Source organism: Suricata suricatta, chromosome 4 (genome assembly GCF_006229205.1).
Source record: "Suricata suricatta isolate VVHF042 chromosome 4, meerkat_22Aug2017_6uvM2_HiC, whole genome shotgun sequence".
Lineage (NCBI taxonomy): Eukaryota > Metazoa > Chordata > Mammalia > Carnivora > Herpestidae > Suricata > Suricata suricatta.
In genome coordinates, this window is record NC_043703.1 from 73,800,663 (window position 1) to 73,820,045 (window position 19,383).

Below are 19,383 nucleotides of genomic sequence, written 5' to 3' on the forward strand. Positions count from 1 at the left end.
TAAATTAGACCCTTTACCATATTAATCCTAATTGTTTTTTTTTAAATTTTCAGTCTGGTAATTCCAATATCGCTGTCATATCCAAGTCTGGTTTTGATGCTTGATCTGTCTTCACACTTTCTGCCCTTTAGTATGTCTTTTAAGTTTTTCTGGATATTTGGGCATGATTTACTAGGTAAAAGAAACTGCCCAGCATTGGTGCCCAGGAAGGTTGCAGCTTGTGGGTTTCTGTTTCTACTTTAGTTGTGATTCTCTGTACTTGCCTGCCCCTCTATAATTCTGGAGCAGCGATATTCCCTGTAACCTCAATTCTCTTGCAGGTCTAGGAAAAGTGGATGATTTTCCAATTTGCTCAGCTTTTACGTATTAGGATCTACTGTCTAATTTTTAAATGGATGCTAGTGTGTATAGACACCAGCTAATTCTGCAGTATGGGGAATTTTGATCGTTTCAAATAAGGCTACACTAAATATATTTGATGATTTCCTTAGAAGAGATTCTTTTGAGTACATCTGCATCTAAAGAGAAAGTGTTGAAATTTGGTGCTGTCCACTGGCAGGGTGATGGGCTTCAGTGACTTCTTGTCTCACCCTCACCCACTAAATTCTCTTTACACAAAGATGTCCACAGGGTCCATTCTTGAACAGAGAAAAGTATGGACCGCGGTGCTCTCCTCCATTTCTGGCTGTCTGCTCTCCTCCATTTCTGGCCTTCTGCCCACTGCCCAGAAGAGGGACGCCTTCTGTTAGGTGATGGTGAGCCTCCACAAGCAGAGGGCGGTGTAGAAGCTACGGTGGCCCGGGAAGAACGAGACTCCTCTCTCCGCCAAGAGGACGCTCTGCCCCGCCGGTCCCCGCCCCCCCCCCCCCTTCACGGCCGCCGGTTTGGGGAAGTGTTTCTAGGAGACGGCGCACGCCAGCTGCGCCTGCGCGGTTGACGCTGCCAGGGGGCGGGCTGAAGGGCCGTGGCGCTGGCCCGCTGGTAGTTCCTGCTGGACCTGGGTGGTGGTGACCGCCCGGGCTTCTGTCGCTCCATGGTACGCCTGTGAAGCAGGCTGCCGGCGGGCGTCGCCTCGAAATGGAGCACATTCGTACGACCAAGGTAGTCGGACGCAGAGAGCTGGTCGCCACTGGCCGTAGTCTGAGTCGGCAGAGGGGCGAGGCGACGGTGGCTCGGCTGGGCCGCTCGGGGCTAAGGACCGGCCGCGCGCGCGGGCCTGCCCGGGCCTAGGCTGGGAGGGTAGGGGCAGTTGGGCTGGGGGTGGGTGCAGAGGCCTCCACACCCCCGGGAATGGCAGTCTCGCTTCCAGTCCTTGGTGCTGCGGTGTGGTTGGTTTGGGCTGCTGAGGGTTAAGTCCCATGAGATCGGTCGCCGCCCTCTCAGCGCTACACTTTTCGGGGGGCCAAAACTGGAGCTGTTTTAGCTTCAGCTGCTCTCATCCATTCGCCGCCCCCTGGGCCGGAAAACGGGTGGGTGGTCAAATCAGCATTCCGGGGCCGTGCACGCTTTCACTTGTTCACGTTGAGTCGTCCCGTGTCAGATTCTTGATGCAAGTTTGGGAGACGCTGCAATCAGCGCTCTGCTCCACCCCACTTTCTTGCCTCCGGTCTCCAGTCGTTTGAATTTGGTGTTCCGTCCCTGAGCTTCGAAACTTGTCACTAGTGTGAACAGTTTAACAGAGGAGTTAAGAAGGGGGAGAAATGGTATCCCCGTATTTTAAAGTGTCAGATGAAACTCTTTTTCAGTTGAGCTGATTAAATCCTGTGCTTAATATTTGGGTGCGAAAGGCATTTCTTTTGAAGAACACACTCGTATTCTTATTCTTATAATTCCATTACACGGGTTAAAACCGAAGGATATGGTATCAGAATAATACCACATTACGTTACCAGCAGTTAAGTTCCGCTTCAACTTGGGGAGGGAGAAAACAAACCGAGACAAGGACTGGGTAACGTGATTTTAAGATCTCTGGGAGCCTAACGAAATCAGGAGGACCCACCGTGAATTCTGACTCTTCGTGTTTTGCTGAAATCATTGTTCAATTGCCGCGCATCCTAAAGTTACATTCATTTAGAAAAACAGGCGTCCGTGATGTTCATTTGTTCTAAGGATAATTTGAGGTCTCTGCCGTTAAAATGTTTACAAACTTTTGTGTAGTGTCACAGATTTTTGTTGGGGCTTGTTTTTAACATTGCACATACTATAGTAAAATTGAAGATGCTAAAAACTAATACCTTACAAAAAAATCTTAAAAAAATTTTTTTTAACGTTTATTTATTACTGAGAAACAGAAAGACCCAGCATGAGCCAGGGAGGGGCAGAGAGAGGGGGAGACACAGAATCGGAAGCAGGCTCCAGGCTGAGCTGTCAGTACAGAGCCACTCTCGGGGCTGGAACCCACCAGCGGTGAGATCATGACCTGAGCTGAAGTTGGTCGCCCCCAGGCGCCCCTCTTTTTTTCCTTTTTCTTTTTTTTTTTTTTTAAGAATGGATAAAGTAACTTCATAATCTTTCAAGTTGTGACACTTGAAGTTTGAAAATTAGAAGGCTAATTAAATAACCAAACTAGTAGAAAATGCAGAGGCGGAAAAAAGGACTAGAGTATGGGTCAAATCAGGTTCTTGTACTGGTTACAGGGTTTGGACAGTATAGTATTATACCGTAGCTTTTCACAGGGGGCCTATGCTGATGGTTTAGTGAGGTCCTTTTACGACTTTTTAGGAAGCAAAATTTAATTTTCTACTAAAATTACTTCTCAAGTTGGTGTTCTTTTATTACTTGAATTGTTTTTCTGGCATTGGACCACCAATACTCTGGAATCCTCTTAAGCAGCTGTAAGTAGACTGCAACTAAACAAATAGTTACCAGGTCCCAGTTATGTCCCAGGCACAGGCACTCCAAATAGATTTGGAGCTCATTCTACATTCTGATGATTGCGTTTGTGTTTGCTGTAATATTTTCTTAAGTCATGGCTTATTCTTGAAAGATTGATATGAACATAGCCAATTGCATTATTACACCAGAATGCATAGCCTTCACTTGGACATGGTTAATTTACTGCAAAAATGATTGTATTTCAGAACTAAAAGTGGATGGCTTTAAGTTTACTTAGCAGTTTTGGACTTGATCACTATGATCGAGAATTGACTGTATTGGATGTAACTATTGTCTTGTTCTGTGTTGAGACAGCTGTATTTGAAAAGTCATAATGACCATGTCTTGAGCAACTCTGTGTCTGCCGAGCCACCTGTGCAGCAGTATTACTTTACAGTATTTACAATTTCACAAATATATTCTTTTATACAAAATTTCCACTGATTTTTTGAATAACTTTGCCATTTGGGTACATTATCAGCCTTTACAGATGAGGGGATAGGCGTGTAGAGTTGAAGTAATCTGCAAGATTGAATAAACTCAAGAGTTGAATAATGTCATGAGGGATGGAGTTAAGATGGAAACCAAGGTTTGCCTAACTCCAAAGACTACATAATGGTTTTTTCTTCTCTGGCTTTAATCTAATTGCTAAAAAACATTTATACTAAATAAAAAATGAATCTAATAGTAATCCTAAGAGCTTTTTCTTCCCCAAATCTCTTTTTGACATAAGTAAATAATATGTGGCAATTTTATTGTATAGTTTATGGTCATTGTGAGTTTTTAAACAATTATTGCTTAATTAAACCAGAGACTGAGTACTGATTAAATGGGTTTATAGCTATAAAATTTAGGAATATCATCCTATTTTGGTCACATTTGGTTCACTAACTGTATCACTAAAAATAAAGATAAAGGTGTGAATTTGCATTTCGGAAAGACCATTTCAAAGCTGTTCCTACCACTTTGAGCTCTAATTTTACCATAATGAGGTAATCTTGCCAAGAAACAATGGGAAGGATGCAGAGACAGTTCTTTAAACAGTCTTTCTCCTTTCCCTGCCAGGCTCCAGCGCTTTGGCTGACATCATCTGTTGATGTCGAATGACAGTATGCTGTTTGTGAATGGAACTTTACAGAACGTAGTGGAAGAATGTTTTCCTAAGCTATATATGGAAGACCGCTTTCTAAAGTTTAACAAAGAATGTCCTATGAAATCTGACCCGACGAGGGTTCAAGTGAATTATTCCAAAAGTAATGCCTAGTTTGTTCTTAGCTTTCTACCCATTTTTGTCATTAGAATTTAAGATCATACACATATGTATTCAAATATTTGTTACCGGTTACAAAGAGGGAAAGATATACAGAACTAAGAATGGCTAAGAATAAGAGCCAATAGACTGTGGGGAGCAACATTTTGCCCACATAAAAGGCCATTTTGACTCACTAATATTATCCCATTAGACAGGTGAGAAAGCTGCAACCTGCAGAGGATTCAATCACTTGTCCTGACTCAGCTAGCTCTCTTGAGGAAGAGGTGGCGCTGGAAACGTGAATCCAGATCTTTCTGATCCCAGTTCTGTTCTCTTAACCATAACACTCCTCTGCCCCACAGAGTAATTGTCTAATCAGGAGATTCCAATAGTGAGGTAGGTCAGTGTGAGTAGAAATGGAAGGAAAGGGGATGGAGGAGAGGAACTTAGGTGGTGGGCTTTTGTCTAGTAGGTGGCCGATTATGAGGGCCTAGGGTCAGGGAAAACGTGTGGTCCGGAAGAGTAGATGTGGGAGTTGTCAGCGTTTAGGCAATCACTGATGTTTTCTTTTGTGGGTGAGTTTATGCAAGGAGTCCACGTAGAGGCTCTGTGGAGAAGAGGAAGGTTAGAGCCCTGGAGACCCTTACAAAGGGGCAAGCAGAGGAAGAGGAGCCAGAGAATGAGTATTAGGGATAAAATGGGAAGAGACAGTCACAGAAGGGACAGTCTTCCCTATCCTTATTTCCTTCTTCGCTCCCTCTTCCTCTGCTCTCTCCTTTTCTTTGGTCTTGGTCCTATTTTAGGTACTGGGCAAACGGTGGTCAGTAAATCAGACAGAAGTCCCTGCCGTTACAAAACCTGTCTTCTAGTTGGGGAAGACATAACAGTAAACAGTGAGTCAAATGTGTAATATGGTAGATGATAGTAAATGCACAGAGAGAGCGCCCTTGAGTAGAGACCTGAAAGTGATGAGGGAGCCAGCCATCTTCACAAGGACAGGGGTTGGGAAGGGGTGGCTGGGAGAGTCCCAGCGGAGGGAACATCAAGGGCACGAACCCTCTGCTGGGCATGCCTGGTTCGTCAGAACCAGCAAGAGGCCCCGTGTGGCCTGATGGGAGGCAGTGAAGGAGAGAGCATTGGTAGTGAGTAAAAGTTGGGAACAGGGGCACACCATGAAGGCCAGTGTGAAATCTTTGCTTTTACTGAGCGAGACAGGAAGCCATTTGTGAAAAGTCAGCTTGTGTCCAATGCTGCGGAAAAGCAAAGTAAGATAGGATTGAAAAGTGTCCTTGAATTTATTATCTGTGTCATTTGGTGATTTATTCAGCTAGACGCAATTGTAGGCGCTGGGGGTACACGAACCAAGGAAGATGGACAGCCTCTGTCCTTTCGAGGTTTATCTTCTACTTCACAAAGGCAACTTGTTGCTCTTTCTTTTTGAAAGATGCCAGTGCGATGGAGTGTGGCTATTGAGGGTCCCAGATGGGCACCTGGCCACAGGGCGGCTCACGACAAGTCAGGGAGCCCTGACAGTGCGTTTGCCACTTCAGTAACCTTGTCAGGTAGTTGTAAAGTACAGCTGTTTGATGCCAGACTTTGAGGACGGCCGTTGGTCCTTTCCTGTCCCAGAGGCCAGTTGGTGTCAGCATTCTCTGCATGAGATTCTGAGTATGTGTGATTCCCTGTGTTTATCCTTTCTAGCTTTGTAATCAGCTGAAATGTGAACTTCCTGTTGAGACCATGAGGGGACCTTTAGGTGCAGGCCCAAAGCTGGCAACAGTTCAGCTCACTGGCCCTCAGAGTAATGTGTTGGCATCTCGGTCCTTACCATAACGACCCTACCTTCCAGTTCTGTTCTCTCTGCTCTGTTTCTTTTTGTTTATTTTCCTTTCCCAAAACCTTTTTCTTCTTCCCCACTCTCTTTGCCCATGGCAATACTATAATTAAAGAATCCTAGGGCTATTTCTGTAGGGCCTCAGTGTGAGTGACCTGGGAGAGTTGTGGTTGCTCCCTCAATCCCCGACTGAAAACATTTCCAGGAAAACACTGGGGACCATCTGTGGCAACATCTGTGAAGTACTTTTAGTTCCTTGGTGAAAAAGGGAAATGTGAGGCAGCAGTTGGTGTTCAGAAATTGGCTGAGTCTCCGGGTTTGAAATTTGTATGCTGATAATTTTACCAAAGAAAAAGTCCTGATTTCCTTTGTTTTTTACATTCATCTTAGGATTTGCAGCAAAGAACAGAATAATCAGTAAATTTTCTCAGAACCTGACGTTTCTCCAGAACCTAAAGTACTAAATAAATGTTTTGGACCAATGTTCAGATTAATTTTATTATCTGTCACATCCATATAGCGATCGCCATATTAAGGCAGTCACGTAATGATTTTTCTATTATATTTTCTGGTTTGAATGTAATTTTGAATTTACTAAGGTAAATAATCCTCAGTTTATTAAAGTCATATGTAGTCTCTTCTTTCCGATGAACATTTCTTTTTATACCTTATCTTAGTGGATGGCAACCAGTCTGATAAGATTAACATCACCAAGAAGCCTCTATTTCTCTATTTCTCCTTCCTTCTCACCTCGGTTTTGTTATCTCACGACAGGCTTCCTCTTTATCCTGTGTAGTGTGGCTTAATCCAGGACTTTATCACATCTCTCCCAGGCACCCTTGGATCACTTCATTAGCCTCTTATCCAGTTACCCTCCTCCCGTCTCGTCTCGTCTCTACTCAATATTTTCTCCACGTTACCATTGGAAAGATCTTAAAAACTGTATTGGATCATGGGCTACTGTACTTAAAATCCTCCCTTTGTTTCCTTTTAGCTACAGTATCACAGATGCTCTACCTTAACAGGCGTTGCTTTTTCATCAAATGAGTGTTATGCCCCTCCCCTTTTGTGTTCTGGCTCCTCTATTAAGAATTCTGTATTTTCTGTGTCTTAGTTAAGGAAATTGTGTTGAGCCTTGCTTTCAATATTAGGAAAACATAACTTTTTCCCAACTGTAGCACGCATTAGAATATTGAATTTGCTTTTAAAGTCCATGTGTCTCCTCCTTCCTTTCTCCGTTTGCACTTGACTTTAGTTTAATATAGAGGACTGTCAGACGTTATCAGCTTGCTAACTTAATAACAGTAGTAATTTTTGCAAACATTTGAGCATTTTATTGCTTACTGTTTTTTAAGCATCCTTGGGATAAAGTAGCTATGTTTATCATCCAACCTTACTGCAGCCCTCAAGGGAGTGATTATTTGTCCTTATTTTACAGATAAAGAAAGTGAGACCCAGACAAGTTGACTTTAGTTGATAGCCAGTAAATTTTTGTTGAGTCAGTTAGTAAACACTCTTTCTTTATAATATATATTTATATGTATGTTCTTCCTATGTTCTTCATAATTTTTTTTAGTGTTTATTTATTTTGAGAGAGAGTCGGGGGAGGTACAGAGAGAGGGAGACATAGAACCTGAAGCAGGCTTCAGACTCTGAGCTGTCAGCACAGAGCCTCACATGGGGCTCGAACTCATGAACCATGAGATCATGACCCGAGCCAAAGTTACATGCTTAACCGACTGAGCCCCCCAGATGCCCCTTTTTCTGTGTTCTTCAAAGATGTGTGTGTATGCATGGAGGGAGGATGGGGGAGTGTATGTATATATCCATAATGCAGTTATGTATTTTAAGGGACCACAGTTGTAATAAGCTCTTTTAAAAAGTACGGGGACTACACAAGCTGGAGCCTTAAATATTTGAGAAAAGAGCATAAAGATAAAAAAGGAACCTAGTCTAATGTGAGTTCAGAGCAAGAAGGATTAATTTGGAGTTAAAGTTAGAAGAAATACATAAAAATGTTACATAAAAATGACCTGGTGAGCTTCTTAAAAATACAGATTTTTAGAAAAAATAATACACACACACACACTCACACACACATGTATATTTATATTCTTGGTCTCCATCTTCTGAGGTGACTGAATGTAGTTGAGTGGGGCTTAGGATTTATATTTAGGTAGAATTTTGGAGAGGATTCAGATGAATTGGTAGGCTTTGGGACTTGTGTGTAGGTAGCCAGAATTAGAGGTCTAATAAGTGGAATTGCAGATAATTTTGGATATAGAAATAACAGGGAATCAAGAAATAGACTTGGAATGTTAGGAAGAGTTTGTTTTTTTAAGTAGGATCCACATTCAACATGGAGCCCAACATGGGGCCTGAACATGTGACCCTGAGATCGAGATCTAAGTTGAGATCAAGAGTCAGACACTTAACTGACTGAGCCACTCAGGTGCCCCAGGAAGCGTATTTTTAACCTAAATTTCCAATCTCGATAGACCACCCTGAAAGAACAGTGTAGTGTTACACAGCTCTAGAGGAAGAGTGCCTTTGTCCTAACTGGGTGATGTGGGGGGCATAGCAGACTGAGAGTCCACACATGTATTTACCAGCACAAAAAGCTGAACTCTCTCAGAAAGTTTTCCATTTATTTTAAGGTTGTTCATTTAGGCGTAAATTACTGAATTTTACATAATAAATCCCTTAACATGATTTCAGCAAAAGAGACCACTGGTAAATTGTGAGCACCTTCTATGTCCTCCTTTGAGAAATTTCTCTGTGGCTGTTTACTTTCGTTTAACAAACATTTATTGTGTCAGATGCTCTACTAGTCATTAGGTAGTCAGCCATAAATAGGAGGCAGTTCTTGGGGTGCCTGGGTGGCCTAATCAGTTAAGCTTCTGACTTTGGCTCAGGTTATAATCTCCTGGTCCATGAGTTCAAGCCCCGCATCTGGCTGTCTGCTGTCAGCACAGAGCCTGCTGTGGATCCTCTGTCCCTCTCTTTCTCTACCCCTCCCCTCCTTGCGCTTGATCCTTGATCTCTCTTTCTCTCTTTCTCCCTTTCTCTCTCAAAATAAACATTTAAAAAACCCCACTTTATTTAAAAAAAAAAAAAAGAGGCAGTTCTTGCCCTGGGATATGTTAAAACTTGAGTGGGAGAGATGGATACATGAACAACAGCTTTTATTATATCATAGTAACTACTCTAATAGTAATGGAAGGTGCAGATTTTTAGATTTTGTAGGCCATTAAATTGGTAGGAATTGGTGATTAGTTGAACATTGGGGGTCATAGGATGAGTCCCAGATTTCTAATGTGGGTGACTAGATGAGGATGGCGTAATACTAACTCAGATCAGAAATACAGGATTAGGAACCCATTTGTGAGGGGTGAGGGAAAATCAGTTTCTTCTTTGGAATGCTTCACATAACTCTTTAGACATTCAAGTAGAGCAGAAGAGCATGGTGGGAGGGTGCTCAGGAATCAGACTATTCCTATTCAGTGCTCTTCCACTTATAGGCTGTTACTGGCTGTGTGGTGTTGGGACGTTTAACTTCTCTAAGTCTCATTTTTTATATGAAGACTAGTACCACATAGGAATTGTGAAAAGTAGAGAAATAATGTTATGTTAAGCGCTTATCATACTACTGGCCACATAATAAGACCTCAATACTATGTCAGGAACTATTACTGTTATTATATATACAACAGTGTAAATCAAGAGAGCTCAGAGTTAGGCATTTAGTATGGGGAGTCAGTAATGTACAGCTAAAATAATGACCGTGGATAAGAGCTGCAGAAGAATAGTGACAAATAGGAGATGGCTCGATGAGGGCGAACATCCAGATAAAAAGTGGTGATTGTTTTGCATGTGGATAATTGTGTGTAGATGATTCGTGCCTGGTCAAGAGGTTATCGTTTACAGTTTATGATTGGAGCAGAACAAGAAATATTTATGACCTGTTAAACACCCACAGATTAAAAAACTTCATATGGACTTAAGAACAGCTTACTGTTCAATTAAATAAGTGGTAATGACATCAGCCCCTACTCCCTTTAAACTACTTGTCAATATCCTTTTTTAGAGTAGTGTGTAAAGTGGCACAAATGCTTGAGTAGTTGACACCGTATAGTAACCGTTATTTCCATGTATATTCATTGATCCTCTTCTCTTCGGTGCCATTAGCACTTTGCTCTCAAAGCTTCAGAGAGACGAAGGTGAGATTTTATAGTGTGGAAACTGCAGCTGGTTGGCAGCCAAGGCTAGCACAATGGAAGGGCGCTGAATGGGAGCTGATCCCATTGTTCTGAAAGTGTTTAAATTTGTTTTGATTCAAAGCTTGTTGTATAATGAAGTTCAAATTTTCTCTAAGGACTAAGGACGAAAGGGTCCTAAACAATGACATAAATGCTGATCTCCAAGAAAAATCTTCATACAGGTTTATAAGAAGGAAGCTTTCCTGTGGTCTTTTATAAAGGACAAGGAGGACAAAGAGTATGATGCTCTGACAGTTTTGGTCTGTCAAATCAACTGTCAGGCCTGAGCTACATAAATTAGATCATCTCTCTTAAGTTTCCAGAAGAAAGTGTTAAAACTCAATTCATTGCCTTAATCATGCAAATACAAATTTCTATCAAAAACAGGCACTTTATTTTTACACTTAAAGTTTTAACTTATTTGGACAGCAGCTGTTATAGGTAAAAATCCCTGGAATTAAATTTCTTTGTGAGAAGCTAGTTAGGGTTTTACATGGTAGTTATTATATTGGAGATTCCTAATTTCATAATGGGGGCATTTATTCTTCAGTTTTGGTAAGGAAAAAAATATGTGTGGGAAAAGTATAGAATTAATGAGATAATTGTTAGTCATTTGGTTTTGAAGACACACAGGTTAAAGAATTATCTACAGCCTACTGTTAGAGCTGTGGATTAAAATATTAAATTGGTAATGGTCGTTTTACTTTTTTTTCCCTCCCCATGAGTGTGGACAGCAATAAATACTGTGTTTTCGAAACAGTATTATTCTGCACATTCCTGGCCAACTCTAACCTCACTCCCCGGTGGCAACCCTCTGTGTGTGGGGGGGGTGGGGGTGGGGGGCACACGGCATGTGTGGGTGTTTACTGTTAAATACTACGTACCTCACTGCTCAGCCACCAGAGAACACAGAAGCAGCATATGACATAATCTGTGACGGGGAATTCGGAGCCAGGAGGAACTACGAAGCTGAGACATTAATCAGTTAATTTTTGGAGAAGTATTCCAGTCAGGAGGCCGGGCATCATGGAGCCTTGTAGAGTGCTTAGCCCTTAGCCAAGCAGAAGGGAGACCGGTCTGAGTAAAAGCACAGAGCTGGCCACAAAACATTGTCTTGGGTGGAGTGGTGAGGAGAATAGAGAAAGTAAGTTGGAGTTTGCAACCGTTAACTGTTTCCTCATTTAATTTTTCTGGTAATTTACCTCCATGACCCTAGTTAATAATCTTATATATTTATCACTTAACCTGCCAACTTAAAATTTCTGAACTCTTGGATACAAAAACTGTTTCTGTTTATTTATACCATGTGCTTCCTTTTCTGTTCCACATAATATTTTTTTTACAGAGTTCCTGTATCGCTTATAATTTTAATTCAAAATAGTACCCAGGTTACCTACAGTGTACATATTCCTCAAGAAACATGACATTTAACGTGCAACATTAAATAAACTCATGTTTTTGAATACAAAGAGGAAAAACACTTGAAAACGATCATTTAAATCCTGGGATAACAAAGAATTTGTATTACTTTTGAAATGAGAAATAACATCTTTTCTTTTTTTTTTTTAGGTTGAGCAAGTGAAATTACTTGACCGATTCAGTACCAGCAACAAGTCACTAACAGGAACACTCTATCTCACAGCCACACATCTATTATTTATAGACTCTCATCAGAAAGAAACCTGGGTAAGAAGAAGTCTGCTGTCCTGCTTACCTTTTACAGGCTTTATAAGAATTCTTATACTGATGGACTTTGCCTGTAGCTGTGCTGTTTTATTTTGGTCATGTACAAGTAATTTAATCATTGGTTACCTGTTTTCAACAAGATATTTTTCAAAGTCACCTGATCACTGCTACCCTCCCTCCCAATAAAACAAAGATACCAAATGGAATGTGAGCCTCTTTTATAGGATATAGCAAGACTCTTTTTATCTGCATAAATAGTTATAAAATGCCTACTTGTTCCTTTTAAATTTTAAAAATGTAAATAATTTATGCACATGTTTAATGTTTAATAGACCGAATGGCATATTCCATGGTATCTTTATACCAAATTGCAATTACAGTATTTTTTGAAGTGAGTGATTGTACATCAAGCAGTATAGTAATGGGTATCCTGTATCTGTTTCTTCCTATATCTGTACCAGAGTCTCTCGGAGGCATCTGGCCAAGAGTAAAATTAATGGGGCTTAGATAAGTGCATATTTTCCTTCACAAAGAGTGGCGCCTCTCCAAAATTGTTTCAAAATATTCTCACTGGAGTGTGACTCGTCCACCATCATCAGTGACATTGACATTGTCAGCTTTAAAATGTTGGCCTCTCTGGTGGATGTGCAATTGTGATTTTAATTTACTGATGATGAGGAAGTTGTCCTTTCAGATATTTTGGCCTTTAGGTTTCCTTTTCTTTTTCTGTTGGGCTGTTTATCCTTTTACAGGCTTTATAAGAATTCTGGTTTTGAATGTTTTGTCAGGTATGCGTGTTGTAGACAACTTCTCTGAGTATGTGGATTGCCTTGTGTGTATGCATCTTTGAACTAAAGTTTATTTTTTTATTTTTTTATTAAAAAAAATTTTTTTTTTATTGCTTTTTATTTTATTTTTGAGAGACAGAGAGAGACAGCTGGAGCAGGGGAGGGTCAGAGAGAGAGGGAGACACAGAATCCGAAACAGGCTCCAGGCTCTGAGCTAGCTGTCAGCACAGAGCCCGACGTGGGGCTCAAACCCACGAACCGTGGGATCTGACCTGAGCTGAAGCCGGATGCCTAACCGACTGAGCCACCCAGGCGCCCCTGAACTAAAGTTTAAAGTTTTAATGAATTAAGGTTTTCATTTTTTCTTTTATGGTTTATGCTGTTTTGTGACTTAAGGAATTCTTAAAGTCATAAAGAGTCCCCAATTTTTTTTTTCTAAAAGCTTACATTTTGTATTTCAAGTATAAGTTGTTAATACATCCGGGAAATATTTTGGTGGATGATATGACTTAGGGATTCATTTTTATTTTCTTCTCGTACAGACACTGGCACCATTTATTGGTGGTTCACTGCATTACTGTGTAGTGTCAACTCTGATGAATAAAGCAAGGGCCTGCTTTTAAGCTCTCTAGTCTGTTTTGATTACTTACTTTGATTACTTTGATTGCTTACACTGCACCACTAGCACATTCCTTTGTTCACTCTAGCTTTTTAATGTAATCTCTCTTTTATTGTACTCTTGATTTTCCCAGGACGGCCACCCAGTTGATATGTGATTGCAATAAGTAAGTCAAGATCCTTCCCTGAGATGTTGATCTAGGAGAAGTTGTACTCCCTCGTTGTGGTCCCTACAGGTCCCCAGAGGCCCTGCCCTCTTCCCCAGGCAGTGCTGGCCCGGGAGCTGCCAGGAAGGCTCCCCTAGCAGGGCCATGTGAAATCGCTAGTCATGCTATCATCCGCTCTGTCTACCCCTGCTTTGTCCATCTGTCCTACTACCTTCTCAGTATGTTACCCATCTCCTAGCAACACACCTGGAGGTTTCCCATAGACCTCCTCTTGCCAATGTTGGGGACATAATTTTAGGGGCAGCGAAGAACATCTGTGTTGTTCTCTCCCATTATTGTCTTTAAAACGCCTTCCGATCAGTAAGGCATTTTAGGTCTAGAAAGAGAGGTACCAACTTTTTAATCTTTTTTCTCATTTTACAGATGATTTTTCTTTCAAAATCATGTAACTAATTAGCAGCAGAGCCAGGTCTCTTCAGTGCTTTCTTCTTGCAAATAATTTTGGGCCTCAGCTTATTGTCTCTTATTCTCTATTTAGATGTTACTATTAGATCACTTTGAGTAACTTGGCACAGGCCTGCTAATATAAATGTTAATAGTGCTAAATGTTAGCTATAAGTTTGAGCTATACATGTGTAGCGTGTGTTAAATATGTGTTGTGTATACTTTTAATGTCTATAGAACAAAGTCTTTACTCATTAAGTCTTTTTTAAGCTTTTCCTGATTATATTATCAGTTTAATCTTGCATGTGAACTTAAGAAAATATGTATAATTAATGATTAATAATATCAGCATTTAATATTATAATTCTATAATATGTGTGTATGATATATAGGTAATCAGCTGTCTCTTACCTTGCCACAAAAAGAGGCAAAAAGCAGTTTGGAATTTTGTACTGGAATTACATTAAAGTTTTAGATTAATTTGGGATGAATTTATTTCTTGTCATGATTGAATTTTATCATTCAGGAACCTGCTCTGATTCTTAAGATCTTTTATTTTCCAGAAAACTTTTCTATAAATATTTTAAATTAGGGGTGCCCAGGTGGCTGAGTCAGTTAAATGTTGGACTCTTGATTTTGGTTTAGATCATCATCTCACACACAGTTCATGAGTTTGAGCCCTGCGTTGGGCTTTTCACTGAGTGCAGAGCCTGCTTGAGATTCTCTGACTCCTCTCTCTCCCCCTCCCCTGCTTGCTCTTTTAAATAAACATTTAAAAAACTCCTTTAAATTAATAGGGATGGTATTGAGAAAAAGAAAACTTTTTTTAGTAGCAAACAGAATATTAGAACTCATATGAATGATAATTGTATGTTTAAAATGCCAACAAGTATTGAGTTTATAGTAGGACTTTCTGTTTATTCAGCCAGGAAACCTGCATTGTGATACAGGTATAAGCAGGGACACCTGTATTGCTGGTTTCGTAAGATTTTAAGTTTGGATGTATGAGATAAAACATTTGAAACTTTATTTTATTTGAGGAGGGTCGCTGTAATGCTCCCAATACTGTGTTAGGTGCTAGAGATAGAGTGGTTCTCAACTTAGCTGTAGTGTTGTTCCTTTGAAGTTTCCAGCACCACACTGGAGAAATAGACATTTACTATGGAAGGAATTACTCGTGTTCTAAGTGCTGTGACTGAAAAGTATAGGCCGATAAGGGATAAGAAAATGGAGAGGACCTAACTTACTTGGGAAAGGCCATGGGGTTGTCAGGCTGTTTTCTTGGTGGTGAGGTTTAAGCAAAGGCCAGAAAGAGTACTCGAAGTTCTTAGGGGAAGAGGCAGGGCTACAGTTTGCCAGTTAGTAAGAACAACTGAGTGTGTATAAAGGAGGCTGATACATTTGAGGAGCCAAAAGAGGGCTCTTGTCACTTGAACTTGTTGTGGGGAAGGACTTGAAATGAGTCTAGAACCTAGAGTCTGGAAAATGACATGACTAGATTGCTGATATTTTTTTAATTTTTTTAATGTTTTCTTTTAATTTTTTTTTTTTTTGAGAGACAGAGAGAGACAGTGTGTGCAGGGGAGGGTCAGAGAGAGAGGGAGACGCAGAATCTGAAGACAGGCTCCAGGCTCTGAGCTAGCTGTCAGCACAGAGCCTGACGTGGGGCTCGAACCCACGAACCATGAGATCATGACCTGAGCCAAAGTCAGACGCTTAACTTACTGAGCCACCCAGGCACCCCTAGATTGCTGTTTTTTAAATTATGTTTTAATGGTCATCACCTGCCCTGTAGAAAATGGAGTTGCGGCTGTCAAGAGTAGAGAGAGAGCATGTAGGAGGCTATTTACAGTTATTCAGGTGAGAAACAATGGGACCATTGCAGCGAGAGGAGTGACTGTGGACATGGAGAGGTGTAGGCTACAGAGATATGTGGGAGATGCAGTTCTTGGGGGCAGATGATGTATCGAGTATGTGGAGTGATGGAGGAAGTATCGAAGCATAGTTCTGGCTCAGGCATTCAGTCACAGATTTTGAATACTTTATTTGAAGAGGGCATTTCTAACATTTATGCACTCTGGGAGGGAATATGATATTTAGTACTTTTTTTTTATGATGCTGATCCAATGTTTTTTTCATGCTGTAGATATTGCATCACCATATTGCCTTAGTAGAGAAACTAGCTTTGACTACTTCTGGATGCCCACTTGTGATTCAGTGCAAGAACTTCAGGATTGTGCATTTTATTGTTCCCAGAGAAAGAGATTGCCATGATATTTACAATTCTTTGCTACAACTGTCAAAACAAGGTACTGTTATTAGAAACCAAAGCTTACTTAATTTTGTGATGTATTATCTAAGACACTTAATATCTCATTGTTACTTTATGCTTTATGTTACTCGCGCGCGTGTGTGTGTGTGTGTGACTTTAAATTCTAGTTAGTTCACATACAGTGCAATATTGGTTTCAGGAGTAGAATTCAGTGATCCATCACTTAACACCCAGTGCTCATCACAAGTGCCTTTTTAGTGCCCACCACCCATCTAACCCACCTCCCTCCGTCAACCCACAGTTTATTCTTTGTCTTTAAGAATCTCTTAAGAGCTTCTCTCTCAGCTCTTCCCCCCCTTTCCCATATATTCATCTGTTCTGTTTCTTAAATTCCACGTACAAGTGAAATCATATATTTGTCTTTCTCAAAATGACTTATTTTGCTTAGCATAATACATTCTAGCTCCATTCACATTGTTGCAAATAGTAAGATTTCATTCTTTTTGATGGCTGAGTAATACTACATTGTGTCTGTGTGTGTGTGTGTGTGTGTGTATACACAATCCATTCATCAGTGGATGGACATTTGGGCTCTTTCCATAATTTGGCTATTGTCAGTAATGCTATAAACATGTACCCCTTCAAATCTGTATTTTTGTATCCCTTGGGTATATACTTTAAGTGACTCTTAAGTTATTGTGCATTCTATTCCAAACAATATGGCTTAGAAATAATTAGCTGCTTCTTATCTAACTTTTAAGAATGGTTTCCAAAGAAGGGGTAAGAGTCAAGAAAAAGTGAAGCATTCAGAGCACAGATTTTAAAAAGCATAGATTTATGTTACTGTTTTTAAAGTTTATTGGTAGCCAAAACGACAGGTTTTTGTTGTTGTTGTTGTTTTCAAGTGGGTATCCCACAACCAAGGGGAATGACTTGGAAATTGGTTGCTAAATGAGAAGTTAAGGTAGATTGGGCTCCTTGGGTAGCAGTGGGACTAATACATTTAATTGACCAGAGTGGAACATAAGGGAGATCACCAAAGGAGAAAGAGGGTGAATTGAACTTTAGCAGAGGTAGGAGTGAGAGGCATATAGGCCTGAAGGAGGAATCCTATCACTGTTTACCCTTCAGGATCTGGAGGCTTCCTTCCCCCAGCATGACTTGAATGAGATAGATCTCCCCGGGGAGACCAGGCACACTGGTTCCTAAATGTACGTTTGTGTTGCACACCTGACTGCAGTGGTCTAGGAGCAGGTGTGTGTACACCCTTCTCTCCTAACACGAAGCCTGTAGCATTTATCCCGTTGTCTCAAGCCAAATCTTACAGTAAAGGTGTTCTGTCACTTTAGGGACTTACCGTTGGTCAGGAATAAGGGCTCTCTGCAGCTCTGTACAGCCACCGCCACTGTTGTCAGGACCGTCAGCTAGGAGCAGATGTGCAGTTTCATGTTCCGTGTGCCTCCTCTCGTCTGTTATCATAGCATGAGTGTTTTCATTTCACTTCTCATTTGGGAAGAATGGTGGGTGAGAAGTGTCTGCATCATTAAAATTCTACTTTTAAGAAAAAAATATTACACTAGGCTATTTTAATATAAAAATAGTGTTTATTAGCTTTTGCTGATGAAATAAATTAAATCTCTGATACATATCCCTTTAGATATAATCATGTGAATTAAAGAACTGGGAAACTATTAAGTTCAAATATTTTCAAGTATTCGTTATCTCTTTGAAAATTTTAAAGAAAAAATGAAGGTGTAAAACTGAAATTTTAACTATAAGCTCTACAACAGTAGCATCTTAACAGTCCTGTATTTTGTACACTCTAGCCAAATACGAAGATCTCTACGCGTTCTCCTACAATCCCAAACAAAACGATGCAGAACGGCTGCAGGGCTGGCAGCGCATTGACCTTGCCCAGGAGTATGCGAGGATGGGAGTGCCAAATTCAAACTGGCAGCTGTCTGATGCCAACCGAGAATATAAGGTAACTTAGAGAGCGACCTTTTTTGTTGTTTTTGTTTAAACTCCAGTGAGTCAGCGTACAGGGTAATAGTTTCAGGTGAACAGGGTCCTCATCCAAGTGCCTTAATCCCCGTCTCCTGCGTGACCCCCCCCCCCGCGGCCCCTCCAGTTACAGTCGGTTTGTTCTCTGTAGTTAAGAGTCTGTTTCCTGGCTTGTCTCTCAGTCTCTCTCTTTTCCCCCTTTGCTCATTTGTTTCATTTCTTAAATTCCATGTATGAGTGAAATCCTATGGTATTTGTCTTTCTCAGATTTATTTCGACTTAGCAACCTTCTGGGGAAAAGTTGAGGAGATGTTAGGACCAGAGACTGTCACGGCAGCAAGTTGTCTGTCCGGATGTGTGCTGCACTTGCATTTGATACGTTTGCAAGGTTATTAAAGGTAGTTTTTAACCTCATGGTGTTTGAACTGTGAAAAGCCTGGTGATGTTGTATTTGATTTTTACAGATTTGTGAAACTTACCCCAGAGAACTTTATGTTCCCCGCATAGCGAGTAAGCCAATAATCGTGGGTAGTTCCAAGTTCCGGAGCAAGGGAAGGTTCCCGGTGCTTTCCTACTACCATGGACATAAAGAGGTGAGAAAACAAGAGTTTCTGTTTTCTTCTTCTAGTTTACAAATGAGGTGTAATCCCGGTTCAGGTTTAAGCCTCCTAAAGAGGCTCGCTGTTACATTAAGAGGTCATTATTACAATGTCGATAGAGAAGTGCTGGCTTTTCCCTTGATTTCGTTTTTGAAATTTTAAAACAGAAGTACCCAGAAATATAGAAACTTTCCTACTTGTCATCTTTCTGTCCTCTCCCGCCCTCCTTCAGTGACCTGGAAGCCATAGGAGTAACGCGCAGATAGGTGCTGCTGCTTCCCTGTGATTCTCTTTCGCTCCGCTTGTACTGGGGGAAACCAGATAGTCTGGACAAGCCAACTAAGGAAAGGAAGAGAACCAAGGGTATTTCCGGCTCTCAGTTTTTATAGCAAGCTCTTCAAATCCGAAGGACTTTTCAGTGTGAAGAGGCAGAGGAGGCTGAGATGCTGTGCCGGGGACTGCCCGTTACAGCAGAACTCCCTGCAGCTCGTAGTGGTAGGCCGCGAGGCGCCATAGTCAGGGGCTTCCTATGCCTGAAATCCCCACGAGGATCTCTTTTTTTTTTTTTTTTTTTTTTTTTTTTTTT

General features: G+C 40.9%; 1 protein-coding gene across 2 annotated transcripts in view; it reads left to right on the top strand.

The window, feature by feature from the left end:
• The first annotated feature begins 937 nt into the window (after positions 1-937).
• The window catches only part of MTMR6 (myotubularin related protein 6), a 36,169-nt gene continuing 17,723 nt past the window's right edge, over positions 938-19,383 (top strand). For both annotated transcript variants that reach the window (XM_029936941.1, XM_029936942.1), the window contains exons 1-5: positions 938-1,101; positions 11,789-11,905; positions 16,069-16,231; positions 18,021-18,178; positions 18,663-18,791. In XM_029936941.1, the coding sequence (XP_029792801.1) occupies positions 1,078-1,101; positions 11,789-11,905; positions 16,069-16,231; positions 18,021-18,178; positions 18,663-18,791 (591 nt within the window). In that variant the 5' untranslated portion in view covers positions 938-1,077. The remainder of the gene's footprint in view (positions 1,102-11,788; positions 11,906-16,068; positions 16,232-18,020; positions 18,179-18,662; positions 18,792-19,383) is intronic.